The sequence below is a fragment of the Sus scrofa genome, chromosome 13, assembly GCF_054392235.1.
Source record: "Sus scrofa isolate SSC_HxYL_T2T_F1_AM1 chromosome 13, Sscrofa_HxYL_maternal_Yorkshire_Landrace_v2.0, whole genome shotgun sequence".
Classification (NCBI taxonomy): Eukaryota; Metazoa; Chordata; class Mammalia; order Artiodactyla; family Suidae; genus Sus; species Sus scrofa.
The window spans coordinates 112,031,608-112,054,653 of NC_139395.1; the positions used below are offsets into that span (position 1 = coordinate 112,031,608).

General features: G+C 39.2%; 1 protein-coding gene across 26 annotated transcripts in view; it reads right to left on the reverse strand.

Moving 5' to 3' along the window:
• The window catches only part of VEPH1 (ventricular zone expressed PH domain containing 1), a 364,411-nt gene that overhangs the window by 281,854 nt on the left and 59,511 nt on the right, over positions 1–23,046 (reverse strand). For 21 of the 26 annotated variants that reach the window (XR_014822587.1, XR_014822588.1, XM_084987457.1 and 18 more), the window contains one exon: positions 5,569–5,743. The exons of the other annotated variants lie outside the window; for them this stretch is intronic. Coding sequence is in view for 19 of the 21 variants with exons in the window: in XM_084987457.1 (XP_084843583.1) it covers positions 5,569–5,743 (175 nt within the window). In the remaining 2 variants the exon portion in view is untranslated. The remainder of the gene's footprint in view (positions 1–5,568; positions 5,744–23,046) is intronic. 26 annotated transcript variants of the gene reach the window in all.

Genomic DNA, 23,046 nt, shown 5'->3' on the forward strand with positions numbered 1-23,046 from the left:
CTGTGAGCTTCCTGGGTGAAATATATGCTAACTCATGCTGCCCTGAGCATTGGTTATGCTTTTATATTCCAATACTGGGCAGGTTTAACAAAGGATCTTCACATGGCAAAGAACAAGTTTGGAGAATTATTCAGGGTCACTCTAAAAAGGTTCTGAATAATGTTACAAAATATTAAATTATCTTGATATGATTTAAACAGAAAATAAATTAATTACCCAAGGGACATCCCCTTGCCTATGTCTCTCTTTTTTTTTTCTTTTTGCCTTTTCTAGGGCTGCTCCCATGGCAAATGGAAGTTCCCAGGCCATGGGTCTAATTGGAGCTGTAGCCGCTGGCCTACGCCACAGCAACAGCAATGCAGGATCCTAGCCTCGTCTGCAACCCACACCACAGCGCACGGCAACGCTGGATCCCCAACCCACTGAGCAAGGCCAGGGATCGAACCTGCAACCTCATGGTTCCTAGTTGGATTCGTTAACCAGTGAGCCACAAAGAGAATTCCTCTTATGTCTTAATTCAACAGGGAAGCATTCAATATTTCCCCATTAAGTATGATTTTAGTTGCAGGTTTTTGTAAATATCCTTTATTAGATTAAGGATGTGCCCATATATTGCCAGTCTGCAAAGGGATTTTTTTTTTTTATCCTGAACAGACTTTTAATTTTACAAAAGGAGAGAATATATATATGAGTGTATACACACACACACACACACACATATTCTCTTGATCAGTTTAAGAAAGTTCTCCAAAATTCTCAGGTTGCAATTTTGTTTTTAATGAGTGGATACTGAATTTTATGAGATGCTTTTACTGATTAAGTGACTTTTTTCCCCTTTAGTCTTTTACTGTGAGGGATTACTTCTTGAATACTGTCATCCTTGCATTCCTACTATAACTTAACTTAGTCAGTATAACTTTTATAAGATGAGGATAACAATAGCTCCTCCCTCATGACATTAGGAGAATTATATGAGTGAAAAGACTAGTATCTGGTACAGAGCAATAACTCAACAAATGTCTATTATTTTAAACATTGCTAGAATCATTTTGATAACATTTATATTTGTGATTTGTGCATCTGTGTTCATAATTAAGATGTGCCTGTATTTTCCTTTTTTTATACTCCACTATAGAGTTGACCTCATGGCTATACTAGCTTCACAGAAGTAGTTGGAGAATGTACTCCTTCTTATATGAAAAAGTTTAGATAAGATTGTAATCATTTCGTCTAATTTGCATATAATACTAAATAGGAAGGGCCCTTTTTTTGGTGGATTCATTTAAAAATACTAATATAATTGTCTTGATACAGCAACATTCAGGTTTTCCATACCCTAAGCTCTAAAGTACAAATCAAGACAACACTCTACACATGCCTTGAAGCCTTACTCCAAAAGGAAGGACTTTCACAATCTCCTTGTCACTGGGAAAATTCGGAGAACACAAAATGGACAAATGGAGTCTAAGCAATCTGAGTAAAGGAATCTATATTTACATGTAATGTAAAGATAAACATCATTACTTGTATACAATCAATAATAGGAAACAGTTTAAAAAAATGGCTTTAAACTAGCCTTCAGGGATAAATACATAACCCCATTTGATAAAGTTTCTCATGATTGATTCATAAACTTAAAGGAGGCATTTGGTGTGGTATTATGGATATTGGAATTACAAAATTACAGGATTTGGCATTATGGATATGTATAATACATTGGAAAAAAATACAATCAATGGAATAACATCAACCAAGTATAAGGGGCAGTCACCACCAGTACACCACAAGGCTTGCCTGGCTTTATTGGGTGTACCTTTTCATTAGTGTTTTGAAATGAGACTAGAGTGGTTCTATTCATAAAATTTACAGATGACAAGAACCCTGAAAGAACTGCACATATATTGAGATGGAAGGATCATTATCAGTAAGATCCTGGCATACCAAAGCAATGAGCTCAATCTCTCTCTTTTTTTTTTTTTTTTTGTCTTTTTGCCATTTCTTGGGCCACTCTCGCAGCATATGGAGGTTCCCAGGCTAGGGGTAGAATCAAAGCTGTAGCTGCCGGCCTACACCACAGCCATAGCAAAGCGGGATCTGAGCTGCATCTGCGATCTACACCACAGCTCACGGCCAATGCTGGGTCCTTAACCCACTGAGCAAGGCCAGGGATCAAACCCTCAACCTCACGGTTCCTAGATGGATTCGTTAACCACTGAGCCACGACGGGAACTCCGAGCTCAATCTCTCAAGAAGAAAGTATAAAGAGATAAAAGTAAATATTTACATAAGGCTATTTTTTGGTACCCAGTATTAATTTACAACACTGTTAGCAACAGTCTTGGATTTGGGGGTTATCTACTTGCCATCTCCCTTAGTCCCATATCCTGCTTTGATGGTGCCTCATGACCCATGTCTGGCCAGCAATATCTGTATCCTCTAGCAATAAGGATGAATTGGTTCAGAAATCAGCATGTGCCCCATGCTGGGTCAAAGAGAAACAATGAAACTATACAAGGAGTTTCTTTTTCTTAACTGGTATTCATGATGATGTGAGCTGGAGGCCAGAGAGGCCCATTACATGGAGCATGAAGGCGAAACCAGTCTCCACAGGAAGTGGAACTGAATAATGATTTTTGGGACCACATCTGAGTCCTGAATCAAGTTATGTGGGAAGTCAGATATACTAATGCACTTTTTAGTCATGTATTCCAGTGAGGAGTTCCTCCTCCTCCTCTTCTTCTTGTTCAGTTTGTTCTTCTCTTCATTCTCTTTTTTTTCTTGTATGGTTGCACCTAGGGCATGTGGAAATTCCCAGGCCTGGGATCAAACCTGTGACACAGCTGTGACCTGGACCAGATCCTTGATCTGCTGCACCACAGGAGAACTTCCAATCCTTCTTCTTCTCATCATCATCATCGTCTTCATTATTATCATCATTAAGCTATTTACACCTGGGTTTCTGTTACTTAAAGTGCTATTAATTGGGAGTTCCCTGCTTGCCTAGTGATTAAGGATTCAGGATTGTTACTGCTGTGGCACAGGTTTAATCCCTGGCCCAGGAATTTCTGCATGCTATGGGTGCAGCCAAAAAAACCCAAAAAACTACTAATTGGTACAACAGGATAATAAAAGGACTTCTGTTATGGAAATCTTGTGGGTTTTAAATGATGTAATTGATATAAAATGCTTAGTACAGCATTTGGCATAAAGGAAGAATGAAGTAAATTCTAGCCATTGCAGTTATTACTGTTGTTATAATTATTATTGTTATCACTGAATGGATGACGATTTGGTGGAGAATCAAACATTACCTGGGTAACCAGACTAAATCATATTTAATATCTCAACCTAATATTCTATAATTTTATAATTCTAATCTTATAAAAACAAAGATCAAATCAAATAACTGTAAAACTCTGCCATTTTCTGTAGAAGTAGAAAAATGGGAGAATAAAGATTAGGATAACATAAATCAAGGAGGAATAGCTAAAGGAAAGAAACAAAAAAGAAAACAAATCCCAATTACGTCTCCAAAGGCTGTTTGGCAAGGGATATATAACAAAGATTTGCAGAGCAGAAATCTTACTACCCAGAGACATCAAGATCCCTTCTGCTTTGCTACACGTAATTTGCTGGGCTTATATGAGTGAGTTTTAAAGATACATCAGGTCTAAAAACTTAACCCTGAAATATTCAGTCCCAACTTTTTATAGGTTAAACTGTCATTTATTTTACGGTAATTTTCATAGTGCCAGATCAAATAAACCAAATCATTTATTTATTTATTTCAAATGCTTGCAGTGAATTCAGAAAGCATATTCTGCATTTCAAAAGATTTGTCATTGAAAGCGCATTTCAAAAAAACCCCCAAAAAACAAACAAAAAAACCCCCAAATATATGAGCTAAACTCTTGGCAGCTGCAAAGAGACAACTCAATTTTTCCCCCATAAATCAGTTTACTTGCAAGTCTAATTACCATGGTTTTAGAATGTGTGGCACGAGTAAGTATTTGTAATTCCTGTAAAGTCTGTACCAAATATATACCCAAGGTGGTGAAAAAGCATAATTGCTTTCCTGGACTTTTAGTAAATTTAGGATATATATAATGAGAAATTAGCAATTCCATTCTATAGCCAAAGAAAATGAGAAATGAATGATATAGACTACATAATACCAATGACAAGTTTTCAGAATGTAACACAAGCAAAGTGATAAAATTCCACTCTCATGGCTGGAGCTCAGACAAATATGGCATCTGACAGACCACTGGAGATGGCTGGTCAGATGTCCAGGGTTGGGAGTGGGTACTAAAAATTCTTCTTGGGAATGTCTGATACAACGAACAAAATTAGGGTCCTTGTTGGGTCATAGGCATTTTGAGAACTAGTGGACTAATTTGTTGCTAGCTTGACTCTTGAGTGGATAGCTAAGCCCAAGAAAGAGAGAGGCGTTTAGATAAAACAGAACAATATATTTTACTGCAAACTCAGTACCATAGTTTGATACTGGGAGCCAAGCAAACTTACTCTGGCCCTCTACCCAAGTGTAACACCGAGGAGAAAGACAGGTGTTCTCCATCTAGCCTCAGGTCACATACTTCTGAAACTTCAGGGGTAGCAGCACAAAGGGACAGAGGCTGCCATCCCAGGCAGGGCAGTGTGGAGTCAAATCTATTCCTAGAACCTCCATGGTGGCAGCCACAGAGTTTGTTGGGCTCAGAGTGCTGGAGATGGACATTACCACACTACGCCATTCCAAGAAGAGAATATTGGCGACTCTAAGAAATACTTGGTTTGGGAGCACTTTCCAGAGGGTTGATGCTCAACTTGAACATGTGGGGCATGTGGCAATAAACTGTGGGCCAAAATACTCATGGACCTCAGACACATCTATATATTAAGACTGACGGCATCTGGGTACATAGCAAATAATACCATATATTTGTTCTTTGACCCCAAACCAAAAAAATTAAAAGCTTCTGACAGACCTAAAACCAAGGAAAAAAACACAAGACAAAGAATATTCTACTAGACTAACTTGATCTCTTTCATGAAAATATGAAAACTTTGAGATGTCCTGATATGACGTTTTATGGTAGTATTTAACACAATTATAAGTCAGTCCTAAATCATGTTCACATTTAAGAAGTCTTCACATGTGGATTTTATCTAGCATTTTGTGCTTCTGGAAAACAAATGGTGAAGAGCTTTTCCATCTGCCACTGACAGCAGTGGGACATGTTACACTTGGTACAGACAGGTTCGGCACAGTTGGTAGCTGGACAAGATGACCAGAGCCCAGCAAACAGTTCTCCAAATGAGACATGTAGGAAGGAGGCTTACAACTCATCTAACACATCCAAAGAACTTAACTGCCGGTGAAGAGACACAGACTCAGCTAGCTCAAGTAACCTAACCTGTGTTCTCCAGCCATCTAGTGGCAAAGCAGAGAAACTAACGTATCTCTCTTTACTCAATGACTCACGTTCCATAAACCATAACTGCGTCATGAAAACATTTTAAAACAATTCCTAAAACACATCCCCAGGCTCAGCCTTTGCACCATACCTTGAAGTATGCTCTTTACTATAACTTCTGTGTGATCGACCAGGAGGTCCGCTTTGGTAATTGCAGCCAGGGACAGGTAGTTGGACATATTCCTACACAATTCCTTGTTACCTCTGTGGAGGAATTTCACTGCAACGGGGATGGCTAATGCCATCACAGGGGGCCGGTTGTAATTCTGAGGAAATACAAGGAAGCAACAAAGAATAAGGGGATCATTCTTCACTCATTTATTCATTCATCCCAGAAATATTTATTGATCTAAGCTCCCAGAGTGCAGCTGTGAAAACACGGGCCCCACCCTGTTTTCCTTGTATTTGGGAACTCTGGGAACTCCTGTCCTTGTTAGGGAGACTTTGAGCAGTTAATAGCATAGGCTGATGGGGAAAAAGGAACACAAAAGGAGCACTTTTCAGGATAAGGAAAGTGCAGGGGGACAAAGGAACACAAAAGGAGCACTTTTTGCAGTCTTGATGGGGGCTCAAGAAAGAATTCCCAGAGGAGGTAATGTCTTTGCTGAGACCTGGTGAATGAAGATGAGGTGGCTGGGAGATGGCTAGGAAAGGAGTGGACAGAAGAAAATATGTGTGTGAAGGCACAGAGGTGGGAGAACCTGACTTTCGGGAACTGTAAAGGGTTCTATATGGATACTATAGGGTACATGTGGGAAAACTGGGGTGGAAGGTGAGAGAAGGGACAGAAGAGGTAAACAGGGGTACAATTATGAAGGTCTGGCACCATGCTAAGGAGTTTGGAATTGATCTTTAGGGTAATCAGGAGTAACCGATGAGAGGAATAACTCAGATTTATACTAGAGAAAACAATCCAAGAAATGTTGAATACATTGCTTTCTGACAGTATCTTAAAAGCTAAAATTGTGGCTAATGAGATTAAGAAAAAAAAATGAATACATATAAGACTAAAAACTGAAGGAATTCTGGGTCATATATCATTCTCTTTTTGATCTACTTTGTGACTGAACATCAATATCATTACACATAAAATAGTGCTATCTGCATTTAATTACCTAATTAGGGAGTAATATTTGGAAAATACAAATTGTTTTCTTTTCTTTTCTTTCTTTCTTCTTCTTTTTTTTTTTTTTTTTTTTTTTTTTGCTTTTTAGGGCAATGCCAAAGGCATAAGGAGGTACCCAGGCTAGGGGTTGAATTGGAGGTATAGCTACGGGCCTACACCACAGTCACAGCAACATCAGATCCAAAGTGTCTGCCACCTACACCACAGTTCACGGCAGTGCTGGATCCTTTAATCCACTGAGCGAGTCCAGGGATCTAACAGGCAACCTCATGGTTCCTATTTGGATTCGTTTTCACTGCACCATGACAGGGACTCCCAAATTGTTTTCTTGCAAATGAATTACATGTTTTCCCTACCATCAACCATTCTGACCATCAATCCCACTCCTTAGGCTAACTAGAAAGCAAAAGTTGTACAGTGCACAATGTGTATGACTTTGTATCATTATCTTTGAAATAAAAAATAGCTGTTTTTCTCTAATTGTTCATGTGAAAAGTGCTTCTATCTTTCCACCCATAAAGTATCTCCTCTAATATCTCTCACAATTCTAGGTTATGGCAGGTCATCAACAAACATTTGTCAAGTTGAATAACTAATGAAGAAAACGCAGGAGTTCCCGTCGTGGCGCAGTGGTTAACGAATCCAACTAGGAACCATGAGGTTGCGGGTTCGGTCCCTGCCCTTGCTCAGTGGGTTAAGGATCTGGCGTTGCCGTGAGCTGTGGTGTAGGTTGCAGACGTGGCTCGGATCTTGCGTTGCTGTGGCTCTGGCGTAGACTGGTGGCTATGGCTCCAATTAGACCCTTAGCCTGGGAATCGCCATATGCCGTGGAAGCGGCCCAAAAAATAGCAAAAAAAAAAAAAAAAAGAAAAGAAAAAGAAAACGCAAATCTGTAGTGATAGCTGCAATTGGGAACATAGTGTAATGGGAAGGAGGAAGCAGGGTAAGGGAGTGGAAAGGGCCTGCTCACCCCCATCCTCTTCCTTGGGTCACCAACTGCTGGCATGGCCTGCAGTGCCATCCATTTTCAGTGCTAGTTGATTGGGCAAGTGAGTTGTTACACACACCTTAGCATATAGGACTTCCATGGCCACCTCTCAGTTATTTTTGATGAAGGCATGTGCATCCTTCCCTTCGAGGGCAGTCAAATTATTTAGACACTGGACAACCAGAAAATCACATTTCCAAATGATAGGTTAGGGATGGGCAAGTTACTAAATGATAATGGAAGAATCATCCAGGGGCTCTGTGAAAGAGATTCTATTCTCTCTCTCTTCTGCTGTATTTAAAGTGTTGAAAATGGAAGATTAAGAAACAACCTAAATGTCCATCAACAGATAAATAGATTAAGAAGATGTGGTACATTTTTAGAGTGGAATACCACTCAGCCATAAAAAATAATGAAATAATGCCATTTTCAGCAACATAGATTGACCTAGAGATTATCATACTAAGTGAAGTCAGAAAGAGAGAGACAAATAACCATATGATATCACTTATGTGGAATCTAAAATATGGCACAAATGAACTGATCTACAAAACAGAAAGAGACTCACAGACATGGAGAACAGACCTATGGTTGCCAAAGGGGAGTGCAGAGGGAGTGGGATGGACTGGGATTTGGGGGTTAGTAGATGTAAACTATTACATTTAGAATGAATAAGCAATGAGGTCCTACTGTATAGTATGGGAAACTATATCCAGTCTCTTGGGATAGACCATGATGGAAGATAATATAAGAAAAAAAATGTAGACGAGACAGGAATAAGATGGTTGAATAGAAGGACTGGAGCTCAACTTCTCTCTTAAAAAACAACAAAATTATAACCAACTGCTGCACAACTTTCAACCAAATGGACTTGAAACTTTCAAAAAGATATCCTATTCCAGAAGACAAAAAGTAGGCCAAATCAGGAGGTAGGAGAGGCAGGCAACCCTATACCTGCTATGTGGGAAGCCCCACAGGCTGGAAAGTAACTAGTTCATAGAGACTCACCTACAGAAGTAAGAGTTCTGAGCCCCATGTCAAGTTCCCATGCCTGGGGATCCAGCATTGGGAGAAAGACCCCCAGAGCATCTGGCATTGAAGGCCAGTGGGGCTTGTGCACAAGAGATCCATGGGACTGGGGGAAACAGAGACCCCATTCTTGAAAGGCACACACAGGCTTTAATGTGCACTGGGTCCCAGAGCAAAACAGAGGCTCCATAGGAATCTGGGTCAGACCTGACTGCAGTTCTTGGAGGATCTCCTGGGAAAATAGAGGGTTACTGTGGCTTGTTGTAGGGGAAGGACATTGGAGGCAAAGCTCTTGGGAATATTCATCAGCCTGTGTTTCTCTGGAGGTGGCCATTTTAGAAAAATCTGGCCCCATCCATTAGCACTGAGAAGCTCCAGGCCAAACAATAATCAAGGTGGGACTGCAGCCCCATGCATCAGTAAACGGCTGCCTAAAGAAACCCCAGGAATACAGCACCTCTAATCTCACCCAGAGGCAAAGCCCCACCCACACGAGGGATAGAAATCAGCACCATCTACCAGTGGGCAAGCAGTCCCTCCCATCAGGAAACCTACAGCAAGCCCTCATACCAACTTCAGCCTCAAGGGGCATAGACATCAGAATTAAGAGAGGCTACAAATCTACTGTCTGCAAAAAAGGACACCAAAAACCTATAAAAATGAAAAGGCAGAGAATGGTAACTAAGATAAGGGAGCAAGAAAAAAAACCCAGGAAAACAGCTAAGTGATCTGGAGACTATCAGCCTCCAGGAAAAAGACTTTAGACTGATAATGCTGAAAATGATGCAGGACAATGGAAATAAACTGGAGGCAAAGACTGATAATTTACAGCAAACACTGAGCAAAGAAATACAAGATTTAAAACTTAAGCAAGCAGAGATGCAAAATACAATAACCAAAATATAAAATTCATTAGAAGCAACCAACAGCAGAACACAAGAGGCAGAAGAACACATAAGGGCAGATTAGTGGAGGGCAGATTAGTGGAAATCACTGGCTCAGAAGAGAAAAGAGGAAATAAGATCGAAAAGAAATGAAGAGAGTCTTAGAGAACTCTGGGACAACATTAAATGCACCAACATCCATATTATAGGGGTGCCAGAAGGAGAAGAGAGAGAGAAAGGGACAGAAAAAATATTCGAAGAGATAATAGATAAAAAACTTCCCTAACATGGAAAAGGAGCCACTCACTCAAATCCAGGAAACACAACAAATACCATATAAAATAAGCCCAAGGAGGAATACCCCGAGACACATATTAATCAAACTGACCAAAATTAAAGACAAAGAGAAAATATTGAAAGAAGCTAAGGAAAAGAAACAAATAACATACAAGGGAACCCCAATAAGGTTATCAGCAGATTTTTTCAGCAGAAACTCTACAGGCAAGAAGGGAATGGCATACTTAACGTGATGAAAGGAAACAAACCTCCAACCAAGATTACTTTACCTAGCAAGGCTTTCATTCAGATTTGAAGGAGAAATCAAAAGATTTACAGATAAACAAAAGCTAAGAGAATCCAGCAACACTAAATCAGCTTTACATTAAATACTAAAAGCACATCTCTAGGCAAAAAAAAAAAAAAAAAAAAAAAAATGCCACAACTAGGAACAAAAATACCACAAATAACAAGGCTCATCACTAAAGGCATATATACAGCAAAGATAGGAAATCACCCATGCACAATTACGCTACCAAAATCAGAAATTGTGAGAAGCGGAGGGTACAAATGCAGGAGCAGGACACTAGAGATACACTTATATTAAGAGACCAACAACTTAATCTTGTATATATGTGGACACATATATCAAAATTTCAGGGCAACTGCAAACCAAAAATATACAATTGATACACAAATAAGAAAAATAAACTCAAATACAACACTAAAGATAGTCATCAAACCACAAGAGGAGAGAACAGAGAAGAAGGGAAGAAAAAAGAGCAACAAAAACAAATCCAAAGTAATTAATAAAATGGCAATAAGAACATACATATCAAAAATTACCTTAAATGTAAATGGACTAAATGCTCCAACCAAAAGACATAAACTGGCTGAATGGATACAAAAACAAGATCCATATATATGCTGTCTTCAAGAGACCCACTTCACTTCTAGGGACACATACAATTGAGAGGATGGAAGAAAATATTCCATGCAAATGGGAATCAAAAAAAAGCTGGAGTAGCAACAGTCATATCAGACAAAATAGACCTTAAAATGAATAAAATTTTAAGAAACAAGGAAGGACATTACATTACAATCAAAGGATCAATCCAAAAAGAAGATATAACAATTGTAAATACATATGCACCCAACATAGGATCACCACAATATATGAGGCAACTGCTAACAACCTTAAAAGGAGAAATCAATGACAGCACAGTAATGGTGGGGGACTTTAACACCCCACTTACAATAATGGACAGATTCATCCAGACAGAAAATCAACAAGGAAACACAGGCCCTGAATGAAGCATTAGACAAGACGGACTTAGTAGATATTTGGAGGACATTTCATCCAAAAGCAACGGAATACACATTATTCTCAAGTGCAAATGGAACATTCTCTAAGATTGATCACATCCTGGGCTACAAATCCAACCTTGGTACCTTTAAGAAAGTTGAAATCATATCAAGCATCTTTTCTAGCCACAGTGCTATACGACTGGAAATGAACAACAAGAAAAAAATCTGCAAAAAACACAAACACGTGGAGACTCAACAACATGCTACTAAATAACCAATGGATCACTGAAGAAATCAAAGAGGAAATTAAAAAATATCTAGAAGCAAATGACAACAAGGATACAACACTCCAAAACCTATGGGATGCAGCAAAAGCAGTTCTAAGAGGGAAGTTTACAGCAATAAAAGCCTACCTCAGGAAACAAGAAAAAGCTCAAATAAATAACCTAACTTTACATCTAAAGCAACTAGAGAGAGAAGAACAGACAAGACCTAAAGTTAGCAGAAGGAAAGAAATCATAAAGATTAGAGCAAAAATCAATGAAATACAAATGAAGAAAACCATAGAAAAAGATCAATGAAATGAAAAGCTGGTTCCTTGAAAAGATCAGCAAAAGTGATAAACCCTTACTTACCAAGTGATAAACCGCCAGACTTACCAAGAAAAAAAGAGAGAGGACTCAAATCAATAAAATTAGAAATGAAAAAGGAGAAGTTATGATGGACATCACAGAAACACAAAGGATCATAAGAGATTGCTACATGAAACTATATGCCAATAACAAAACCTAGAAGAAGTGGACAAATTCTTAGAAAGGTACAATCTTCCAAGACTAAACCAAGATGAAATAGAAAAGATGAGTGGACCCATCACAAGTACTGAAATTGAAACTGCGATTAAAAAATTTCCAAAAAACATGGCGTTCCCGTCATGGCTCAGTGGTTAACGACCCGACTACTAATCATGAGGTTGCGGGATTGATCCCTAGCCTTGCTCAGTGGGTTAAGAATCCAGTGTTGCCGTGAGCTCTGGTGTAGGTCGCAGATGTGCCTCAGATCTGGCGTTGCTGTGGCTATGGTGTAGGCCAGCAGCTGTAGCTCTGATTTGACCCCTAGCCTGGGAACCTCCATATGCTGCAGGTGTGGCCCTAAAAGGACAAAAGACAAGAAAAAAAAAAAAAGAAATTCCAACAAACAAAATTCCAGGACCAGATGGCTTCACAAGACAATTCTATCAAACATTTAAAGAAGAGCTAACACCTACACTTCTGAACCTATTCCCAAAAATAACAGAGGAAGGAACACTCCAAAACTCATTCTATGAGGCCACCATCACCCTGATACCAAAACCAGACAAAGATACCACAAACAAAGAAAACTACAGGCCAATCTCACTGATGAACATCAATGCAAAAATCCTCAACAAAATACTAGCAAACCACATCCAACAACACATTAAAAGGATTGTACCTCATGATCAAGTGGGATTTATCCCAGGGATGCAAGGGTTCTTCAATATCCGCAAATTCATCAGTGTGATACATCACATTAACAAACTGAAGAAGAAAAACCATATGATTCTCTCAACAGACGCAGGAAAAGCCTTTGACAAAATCCAACACCCATTTCTGATAAAAACCCTTCAGAAAATGAGCATAGACAGATCCTACCTCAACATAATAAAGGCCATATACAACAAACCTATGCTAACATCATTCTCAATGGTGAAAAGCTGAAAGAATTCCCACTGAGATCAGGAACAAGACACAGATGTCCACTCTCAGATCACTACTATTCAACACAGTTTTGGAAGTCCTAGCATGGCAATCAGAGAAGTAAAAGAAATAAAAGGAATACAAAGTGGAAAGGAAGAAGTAAAACTATCAGTGTTTGCAGATGACATGATACTATACCCAAAAAATCCTAAATACTCTACCAGAAAACTGTTAGAGCTCATCTATGATTTTGGAAAAGTCACAGGATACAAAGTTAATACACAGAAATCAACTGCATTTCTGTATGCTAATCATGAAAGGTTAGTAAGAGAAATTAGGGAAACAATCCCATTTACCACCACATCAAAAAGAATAAAATATTTAGGAAGAAACCTACCTAAAGAGACAAAAGACCTATATTCTGAAAACTCTAAGACACTGATGAAAGAAATCAAAGATGACACAAATAGATGGAAAGATATACCATGCTTTTGGACTGGAAGGGTCAATATTATCAAAATGACTATACTATCCAAGGTAATCTACAGATTCAATGCAATCCCTATCAAATTACTGAGGACATTTTTCACAGAACTTGAACAAAATATTTTAAGGTTTGTTTGGAAGCACAAAAGACCCAGAATAGCCAAAGACATATTGAGAAAGAAAAATGGAGCTGGAGGAATCAGGCTCCCTGACCTCAGACTATACTATAAAGCTACAATCATCAATACTGTATGGTACTGACACAAAGACAGAAATATAGATCAGTGGAATGGGATAGAAAGCACAGAAGTAAACCCCATGCACCTATGGTCAACTAATCTATGACAAAGGAGGCAAGAATATACAATGGAGGAAAGTCAACTAATCTATGACAAAGGAGTCAAGAATATACAACAGAGGAGTTCCCATTGTGGCACAGTGGTTAACGAATCTGACTAGGAACCATGAGGTTGCGGGTTCGGTCTCTGCCCTTGCTCAGTGGGTTAAGGATCTGGCGTTGCCGTGAGCTGTGGTGTAGGTTGCAGATGTGGCTCGGATCCCACGTTGCTGTGGCTCTGGCGTAGGCCAGCGGCTACAGCTCCTATTAGACCCCTAGCCTGGGAACCTCCATATGCCGTGGGAGCAGCCCAAAGAAATAGCAAAAAGATAAAAAAAAAAAAAAAAAGAATATACAACGGAGAAAAGAATATACATTTATTCTTTCAATAAATGGTGCTGGAAAAACTGGAGAGTCACATGGAAAAGAATGAAATTAGAACACTCCCTAACACCATACACAAAAATAAACTTCAGATGGATTAAAGACCTAGATAGAAGACCAGACACTATAAAACTCTTAGAGGAAAACACAGGCCAAACACTCTCTGACATAAACCACAGCAACATCTTCTCAGATCCACCTCCTAGAGTAATGACAAGAACAAAATAAACAAATGGGTCTTAATTAACCTAAAAAGTTTCTGCACTGGAAAGGTAACCCTAAACAAAATGAAAAGACAACTCACAGAATGTGAGAAAATATGTGCAAATGAAGCGACTGACAAGGGAGTAATCTCCAAAATTTATAAACACCTTCTGAAGCTCAATACCAAAAAAATGAACAACCCCATCAAACAATGGGCAGAAGATCCAAACAGATAATTCTCCAAAGAAGACATACAGATGGCCAAAAAACACATGAAAAGATATTTGACATCACTCATTTTTAGGGAAGTGCAAATCAAAACCACTATTAGGTACCACCTTACACTGGCCAGAATCACCATCATCAAAAAGTCTACAAACAATAAATGCTAGAGAGGGTGTGGAGAAAAAGGAACCCTACTACACTGTTGGTGGGAATGTAAATTGGTGCAACCACTGTGGAAAACATTATGGAGATTCCTCAGAAAACTAAAAATAAAATTACCATTTTATCCAGCAATCCCACTCCTGGGCATCTATCTAGAGAAAACCAAGAGTCAAAAAGATATATGTACTTCAATGTTCATTGCAGCACTATACAATAGCCAAGACATGGAAGCAACCTAAATGTCCATCAACAGAGGAGTGTATAAAGAAGATATGGCACATATACACAATGGAATATCACTCAGCAATTAAAAGAAATGAAATAATGGCATCTGCAGCAACATGGATGGATCTAGAAATTATCATGCTAAGTGAAGTCAGTCAGACATTGAGACATCAACATCAAATGCTATCACTTACATATGGAATCTAAAAAAATGACACAATGAACTTCTTTGCAGAACAGATACTGACTCATAGACTTTGAAAAACTTATGGTTACCAAAGGAGATGGGTTTTTTTTTGGGGGGGGATGCACTGGGGGTTTTGGATGGAAATGCTATAAAATTTGGTTGTGATGATCGTTGTACAACTATAAATGTAATAAAATTCATTGAGTAATAAAAAAGAAATTAAAAAAAGAAAGAATTGTATTTATATCCATATGACTGGGTCACTTTACTCTACAGCAAAAATTGCCACAACACTGTAAATCAAATATACTTTAATTTTAAAAATACATTAAAAAAAAGAGTAGCTTCAGCCATTTTGTGACCTCAGTAGGATAGAATCTGTATGAGATTCAAGGCAACATGGATCTATCTGAGAGACAAGTTAAGACAAACTTGGTGACATCATTTGGGCCCCAAGCATTAGGCTGTGCCTGAGGCCAGTTCTATCTCTCAATTTTTCTGAGTGAGCTAAATAAGTCTCTTGTGCTTATTAAGCTGTCTTTCTTTCAGTCCCTAGCAACAAAAATAGACCTGAAAAGTCCTTAATCCATTCCTGTAGTTCTACCAATTTTTCAGACTCAAGGGTCAATGTGAGCAGAGAAAATAGGTATTAAATAGATTCAGCTGAAGTCTTACTACGAACTTAGCTATGATAAAAGCACTGACCCTATTCCTTGGTGATAAATCATGTGTTTATAAAGAAGTTCCACTCAGTATATGTCTGTCTTATTCTTCTTAAGAGTCCCTAACACCATCTAACTATCAGGACCAGGACTTAGAGTTACACTTCTCTCACATCAAGCTTTGCCTTTATCTAGACTGTCTCCCTTCCCAGTGATTTAACTGGGCCCAATTAGACTGGGCCATTACTGTTGTGATGCCTTAAGAGGCATCTCTGAGAGGCTGGCTGCTCCCTGCCCTTCAGCTTTAGAAGTCTGGGCACATGCTGGGCCAGGCAATATAGAACTGTTTGGATCCACTGAGGCTAACTCACAGCAAGGGGTTTCCAAATGGCTGGTGCATGATCAGGTACTCCAAATTACTCTTCCATAGTGACAGTCTTTCCAGGTCATCCTTTCACATTATCAGGCTATCAGGAGCCAGATTACTAATCAGAATGTTCACTCATGGGTACAAGATCAAATCAGAGCAAAGGAATATCTGGAGGCTGTTTCATCTAGGCCATAATGAAATCTAACTGAAATAACAATCCTGCCCTACAACCAAATTCCTATCTGGTGACTGGAACTTTCTTGTCCACTGGAGTCAGTCTCTAACCTCCTACACAGTACTGGGTAAATGTGCCAAAATAATGACCCCACAGTGAACACTCTCTTTTTGCTGGCATACTCTTCAGACATGTGGTGTCTAGGAAGGCCAACTGATTTGTTCATTTTCTCCATTATAATCATATTCTATGCCTGCTCCCTTGAGGTTACCATTCCAGTTATCATTCAATTAAAACATTGAGTTATTTCCCAAACCCCTCTGTCTCACCTATCAATTTTTTTGGGTTGCCTCAATCTCTCCATGGCATGTAGATTTTCGTTAGTTTACCTTTTACATGACATATCTTTGTCCCCGTCATGGCTATTCAGATCCTTAGTTTTGGGAGTAGAACACAATCACAATTCTTCTCAGAGCCAACAAAGAATATCATGCTCAGGGTTACTTTACTGTCTCTGAGTCCTCTTAGCCAAGAAAAACTTGCAGCTGGAGAAGTATACCTCTTCCATTAGAGGAATATGTCTCCAAGCACATTAATCTGTAACTTGCTGAGAAACCACAGTGGTGGCATTGGAAGTACAACCCAAGTGTTTCCTACCAATTGTGATCACAGACAGGCATAGTAAAGATCAGTGAAAATCACGTTCAAAGTAATGTTTTTAAACTTTGGGGATGAGCGAACACTTGCCAGCAACAATGAAAAAACAGGCTGTCTTAACCAATTTGGTCATATATATTTTTTCCAACAACTCTAGATGTCCTAGAGAAAAATAGCTGGCAGCTATTAAAGTCTTTTAAGTATGATTCCAAGCAAAAATTTAAAAATTTTTTAAATGTATAATGTCACTATTTTTAAAAAACACCAGAAGTTTACCACACTCAACTTTTCTGTTTTCCTCCCACATCCGTCATCTGGAAATATCTCAAATAACTAGAAAAGTGAAACATTAAGCAAAGAGCAAATAGTACGTATAAACACCAAGGAATTGCTATCAAAGGCTCTCAATCTCTAAACAGCATCTAGACTTTTCACGTGTTTCGAGGGGCCATGGGCACTGCTGACAGCAGCAGGATATGAGTGGGGGCTGGGAGGCCAAATGAGGCTGGACGGACATGGGTCCTAGAGACCTGACACGTACCATTCAACCTCTTTCCAAAGGATAAGGGATCCTTTGCTCTCAGGAGAAGCAAAGGGATTTGCTAATGAGGTAGATCTCAGGCCCCTGAAATTATTTTATCTCTAGGATACTTTGGATCCCAGGAGTGCTAATGCCGCACATGCAGATTTCCCTATGGTTGCTCATACAAATACACCACTTTAACAGCAGCCGTTAATGCCAGAACTTATGATAGATCTTGCCTCTCTGTACAGATGTGAACACGATGGTATGTGTATCACCTTACACACAAGTCACTGCTCAGTACTCAGGGAACAAATAAGTGAAGTACAGGGTAGAAATAAAGACTTTCTCATGTGGATGGTATATCTAGCAGTAGAAGAGAAACAAGAGGACTTTGTTCTACAGATGCCAAGAATTATATTTCTTAACTAGATTAGCACCAATTTGAGCTCTTGGTGGAGATTTTCCTTTGGAAAATGCACTTTGGGAAGGTTTCCCAGTGTTTTAAAATTGAAAAGAATAAAGCTGAGTAAAAGAGATATATATCTGAGGTGATAGCAACCAAAAAGCTCTTTGGCTCTCATGCCTTGAATTCAACTAAGGGCCATAAAAGAGTAATCTCAAGAAATATTAAACCCCATATATTAAAATGGTTATTTTATGTTTTTCCATGCTCCATCATGGATCAGATAATCAAATTTGGGGTTTCATATAAAATACTTGGTTCTTAGCAGCATGGCTATAGACAAAATCTAATTGGCATCCACCTAAGGTTTCCCAGTGTATTTATTATCTCATAGGCAATAAGTGAGTGGATCTCAGGAACCAGTTCAGGTGGGGGTCTGTGTGTGTGTTTATGTGTGTGTGTGTGTCTCAGTCTCCTACCATTTCAAGCCACATGGCTCTGACCATCAGAGGGACAAGAACCAGCTTTACTCACCAGTGGGAAGGCACCAGTCCCTCCCACCAGGAAGCCTGCCCAAGTCCCTGAACCAACCTTATCCACAGGGGCAGATACCAAAAGCAAAAGGAACTGCAATCCTGCTAACTGAGGAAAGGAGACCACAAACAGAGAAAGTCAGACAGAATGAGACAGCAGAAAAATATGTTTCAGGTGAAGGAACAAGATAAAAACCCACAAAAACAATTAACTGAAGAGGAGATAGGCAATCTATGTGAAAAAGATTTCAGAGTGATAATATTAAGGATGATCTATGATCTCAGAAAAGGAATGGAGGTACAGATTGAGAAGTTAAAAAAAAAAGTTTAACAAAGAGATAGAAGGTTTAAAGTACAAAAATGAACAATACAATTAACTGAAATGAAAAATACTCTAGAAGGGAATCAACAGTAGAATAACTGAGGCAGAAGAACGAATATGTGAGCTGGAAATCAGAGTGTGGAAATCACTGCCATGGAAAAGAATAAAGAAAAAGGAATGAAAAGAAATGAAGACAGTCTAAGAGACCTCTAGGACAACATTAAACATGAAAACATTCACTTTTAGGGGTCCAAAAAGGAGACAGGAGATATAAAGGGTCAGAGAAAATATTTGAAGAGAATATAGCCAAAAACTTCCCTAACATGGTAAGGGAAATGTTCTCTCAAGTCCAGGAAACTCAGACAGTCCAATACAGGATAAATCCAAAGATTTATATTAACAAAGATAATATGCCAAGATACATATTAACCAAACTGACAAAAATTAAAGACAAAGAAAAACAGTAAAAGCATCAAGGGAAAAGCAATAATTAACATACAAGGGAACCCCTATAATGTTATCAGATTTCTCAGCAGAAACTGCAGGCCAGAAGGTAATGGCATGATATATTTAAAGTGATTAGAGGAAAAACCTAAAATCAAGAATATTCTACCCAACAAAGTTCTTATTCATATTTGACGGAGAAATCAAAAGCTTTTCAGACAAGTAAAAGCTAAGAGAATTCAGTATCACCAAACCAACTTTACAACAACTGCTAAAGGAATTTCTCTAGGCATAAAAGAAAAGACCACAACTAGAAACAAAAAAAATAAATAAATATGGGGAAAAGGATCAGGACAGTGGAAGAGTAAGATGTGGCACTCACCTTCTCCCACAAACACATCAAAAAAACCCATCTACATGTAGAATGATTTGCACAGAACATCTACTGAACCCTGGCAGAAGACCTTAAACCTCCAAAAAGGGCAAGAAACCTTCCACATAACTGGGTAGAACAAAAGGAAAAAGAAAAGGGAGGGGGGAGAGAGAGAGAGGAGGAGAGAGAGAGAGAAGGAGATAGAGGAAAGGAATCAGGATGGGAATAGCATTCCTAAGAGGGAGCTGTAAAAGAGGAAAGGAACCCACATCCTGATGGGGAGATCAGCCAAGAAAGAGGGTCCTCAAAGTCTCAGAGAAGCCCAGAAGCTGGACTTAGGAGGACAAAGCAGAGTGAGAGTCACAGAGACCATCAGTACCACCACCCCCAGATATCACAGCCTGAGACACTCAGGTGGGGGAGGGGTGAAGAAACTCAGACTCCAGAGATCAGTTCAGGGGATAGAACTAGGGTTAGCTGTGTAGAGACAGCCTGAGTGGCTAGAGAGCAGTGTGCCATGGGCTGGGGAATGCAGAGCCACAGTTGAGGGAATCTGGAGGAGATCTGCACCTGCAGGAGAAGCAAGAGGCCATTGTTGGGGAGGGTCAGAGGAGGAGGGGTGGACCACCATAGGAATATCTCTCCCTGTGCATGTGCAGACTCTCAGAGGGCAGGGTACCTCTGGTGCAGGCTATGGGTGGCAGGGTGCCACCTGCATGGGCTATGGGCGATGGGGATCCTCTTGTGCAGGCTATAGGAGTCCAGGTATCTCTTCTGAGAGCTAAGGGCAGTGGCAGGCTAAGTGCGATGCAGTGCCTGGGGCATGGTCTACAGGCTGCAGGGGCAAACCATAGCAGTCATCTTCAGACAAGAGAGGTGAGCATGCCCCACCACTATTTGGCGTCTGTGAACAGACACAACCTGGGGCCCCAGTCACCTCAGAGGTTGGCACAGAGGAGGGCACTGCAACTGAGCACCACTTGTTTTGGTTCTGACTCCCCTGGGAAGGCATATGCCCTGCTACTGCCCCTGCCAAATGCTGTGGGTGTCACCTACACTGCTTGAAGCTCACTGCCACATCTCAGGGCTCTGCAAAGAGGAGCAACCTGTACCATCTCCCTGTGGGTCCTTGCCACAGTAAACGTCCAAGAACTAGGCCCTGGCTACTAGTCCTGCCCGTTGCCTCCATCTCCCTGGAATCACACATAGCACCTTATCAAGGGGATAACAGCCTGCACACACTGAGTAAAGAGACACCAAAGCAACCTCATGCCCAAAATAAATAGTAACCACACACAAAATACCCAGGGGTTCTCTCTCTCATATAAACAGCCCTCCAAGGCCACAGTAGTTGTTTTCCCTAAACTCACAGAATAAGAAAAATATAAGCAAAATGAAGAAGCTCAGGAACCATTCCCAGATAAAAGGAGAATTTGCCTGAAGGAACAAGCTATGAAACAGACCTCTGCAATCTACCAGACAGAGTTCAAGTGAAAATACTGAAGGAATTAAGAGCCAATATGAAGGAATTAAAAGTGCATATGAACAGTAATGCAGATTACTTTGGAAAGGAAATAGAAAACACGAGGAGGCAAGAAAAATTAGAAAATTCATTTGCAGAGATGCAAGCTGAGTTAAAGGCACTAAAGAGCAGAATGAATAATGCAGAGGAACAAATTAGACTTGGAAGATAGAATAATGGAAATCACTTAATCAGGACAGCAGACAGAAAACCAAATAAAAAAACATGAAAGCAATATAAGAGATTGGGATCTCTTATAAAGCAGGCCAATCTACACATAATAGGGATTCCAGAAGGAGAAGAAAAAGAAAATGGGACTAAAATATATTTGAAGAAATTATGTCTGAAAACTTTCCAAATCTAAACGAAACAGATATCAAGATACAAGAACTACAGAGGGTTGTAAAGAAGTTGAATCCAAAGAGGCCCACACCAAGACATATTATTATAAAAATGGTGAAAGTTAAAGATAAGGAGAGGATTCTAAAGGCAGCAAGAGAAAAACAAAGAGTTAATTATAAGGGAACCCCCATAAAGTTATCAGCTGATTTCTCTACAGAAACACTACAGGCCAGAAGATGGTGGCAAGGTATATTCAAAGTTCTAAAAGGGAAAAATTTGCAGCCTAGAAAACTCTACCCAGCAAGATTATCATTTAAAATAGAAGGAGATGGAGTTCCCGTCATGGTGCAGTGGTTAATGAATCCGACTAGGAACCATGAGGTTGCGGGTTCAATCCTGGCCTTGCTCAGTGGGTAGAGGTCACAGACGCAGCTTGGATCCTGCGTTGCTGTGGCTCTGGCATAGGCTGCTGGCTACAACTCCGATTCGACTGCTAGCCTGGGAACCTCCATATGCCATGGGAGTGACCCTAGAAAAGGCAAAAAGACAAAAATAAAATAAAATAAAATAGAAGGAGAAATAATTTATCTAACAAACAAAAACTAAAAGAGTACAGCAGTACTAATCCCATTCTAAAAGAAATGCTGAAAGGGCTCCTCTAAATAAAAAAGTAAGAAGATAGAGGATGGAGGAAATTACAATTAGAAACCAATCACTTAAATAACCCAGTATACAGATCTAAAAGGAAAAAAGGGGGGGCACTAAACACAAGAAACAGCAAAAGGACAAACATGAAGATGTTAAAAAAGGATTTCAAAATCACACAATGTGGGGAAGGAAAGTAAGAAAGTCTATACTTTTTTTTTTTTTTTAAGAATGTGTTTGAGCCTACATGGCTATCAGGCTAAGGCAAGCAGATATAGGAATGGGTTAACATACTTGAAAAACAGGGCAACCACAAATCAAAACCAAACATTACATCCACAAAAACTAAAAAGAATAGGACACAAGCTTAAAATATAAGTAAATCATCCAACCAAAAAAAAAAAAAAAAAAAGAACTGAACAAAGGAGAAACACAGAATCAACTGGAAAACAATCTTTAAAATGACAATAAATACATACTTATCAACAATTACCTTAAATGTCAATAGACTGAATGCTCCAATCAAAAGATACAGAGTGGAAGACTGGATAAAAACACAAGAGCCTATAATATGTTGTATACAAGAGACTCACCTTAGAGCAAAGGATACATATAAATTGAAAGTGAGGGGATGGAAAAAGATATTTCATGCCAATGCAAAAAAAAAAAAACAGGAAAGCAGGAGTTGCAATACTCATATCAAACAAAATAGGCTTTAAAATGAAGGCCATAAAGAAAAATAAGGACACTATTTAATGATAAAAGGATTGATTCAAAAACAGGTATTACACTTGTCAATATATATGCCCCTAATCTAGGAGCACCCAAATACATACAACAAATACTAACAGATATAAAAGGAGAAATTGATGTGAATTCTGTAACAGTAAGAGACTTTAACATCCACTTCCATAAATGGACAGAACCTACAGACAGAAAATCAGTAAGGCAACAGAGATCCTAAATGATACAACATAACAGACATAGCTGACATTTTCAGAACATTACATCCAAAAAAAACCCCAGAATATGAATTCTTTTCAAGTGCACATGGAAAGT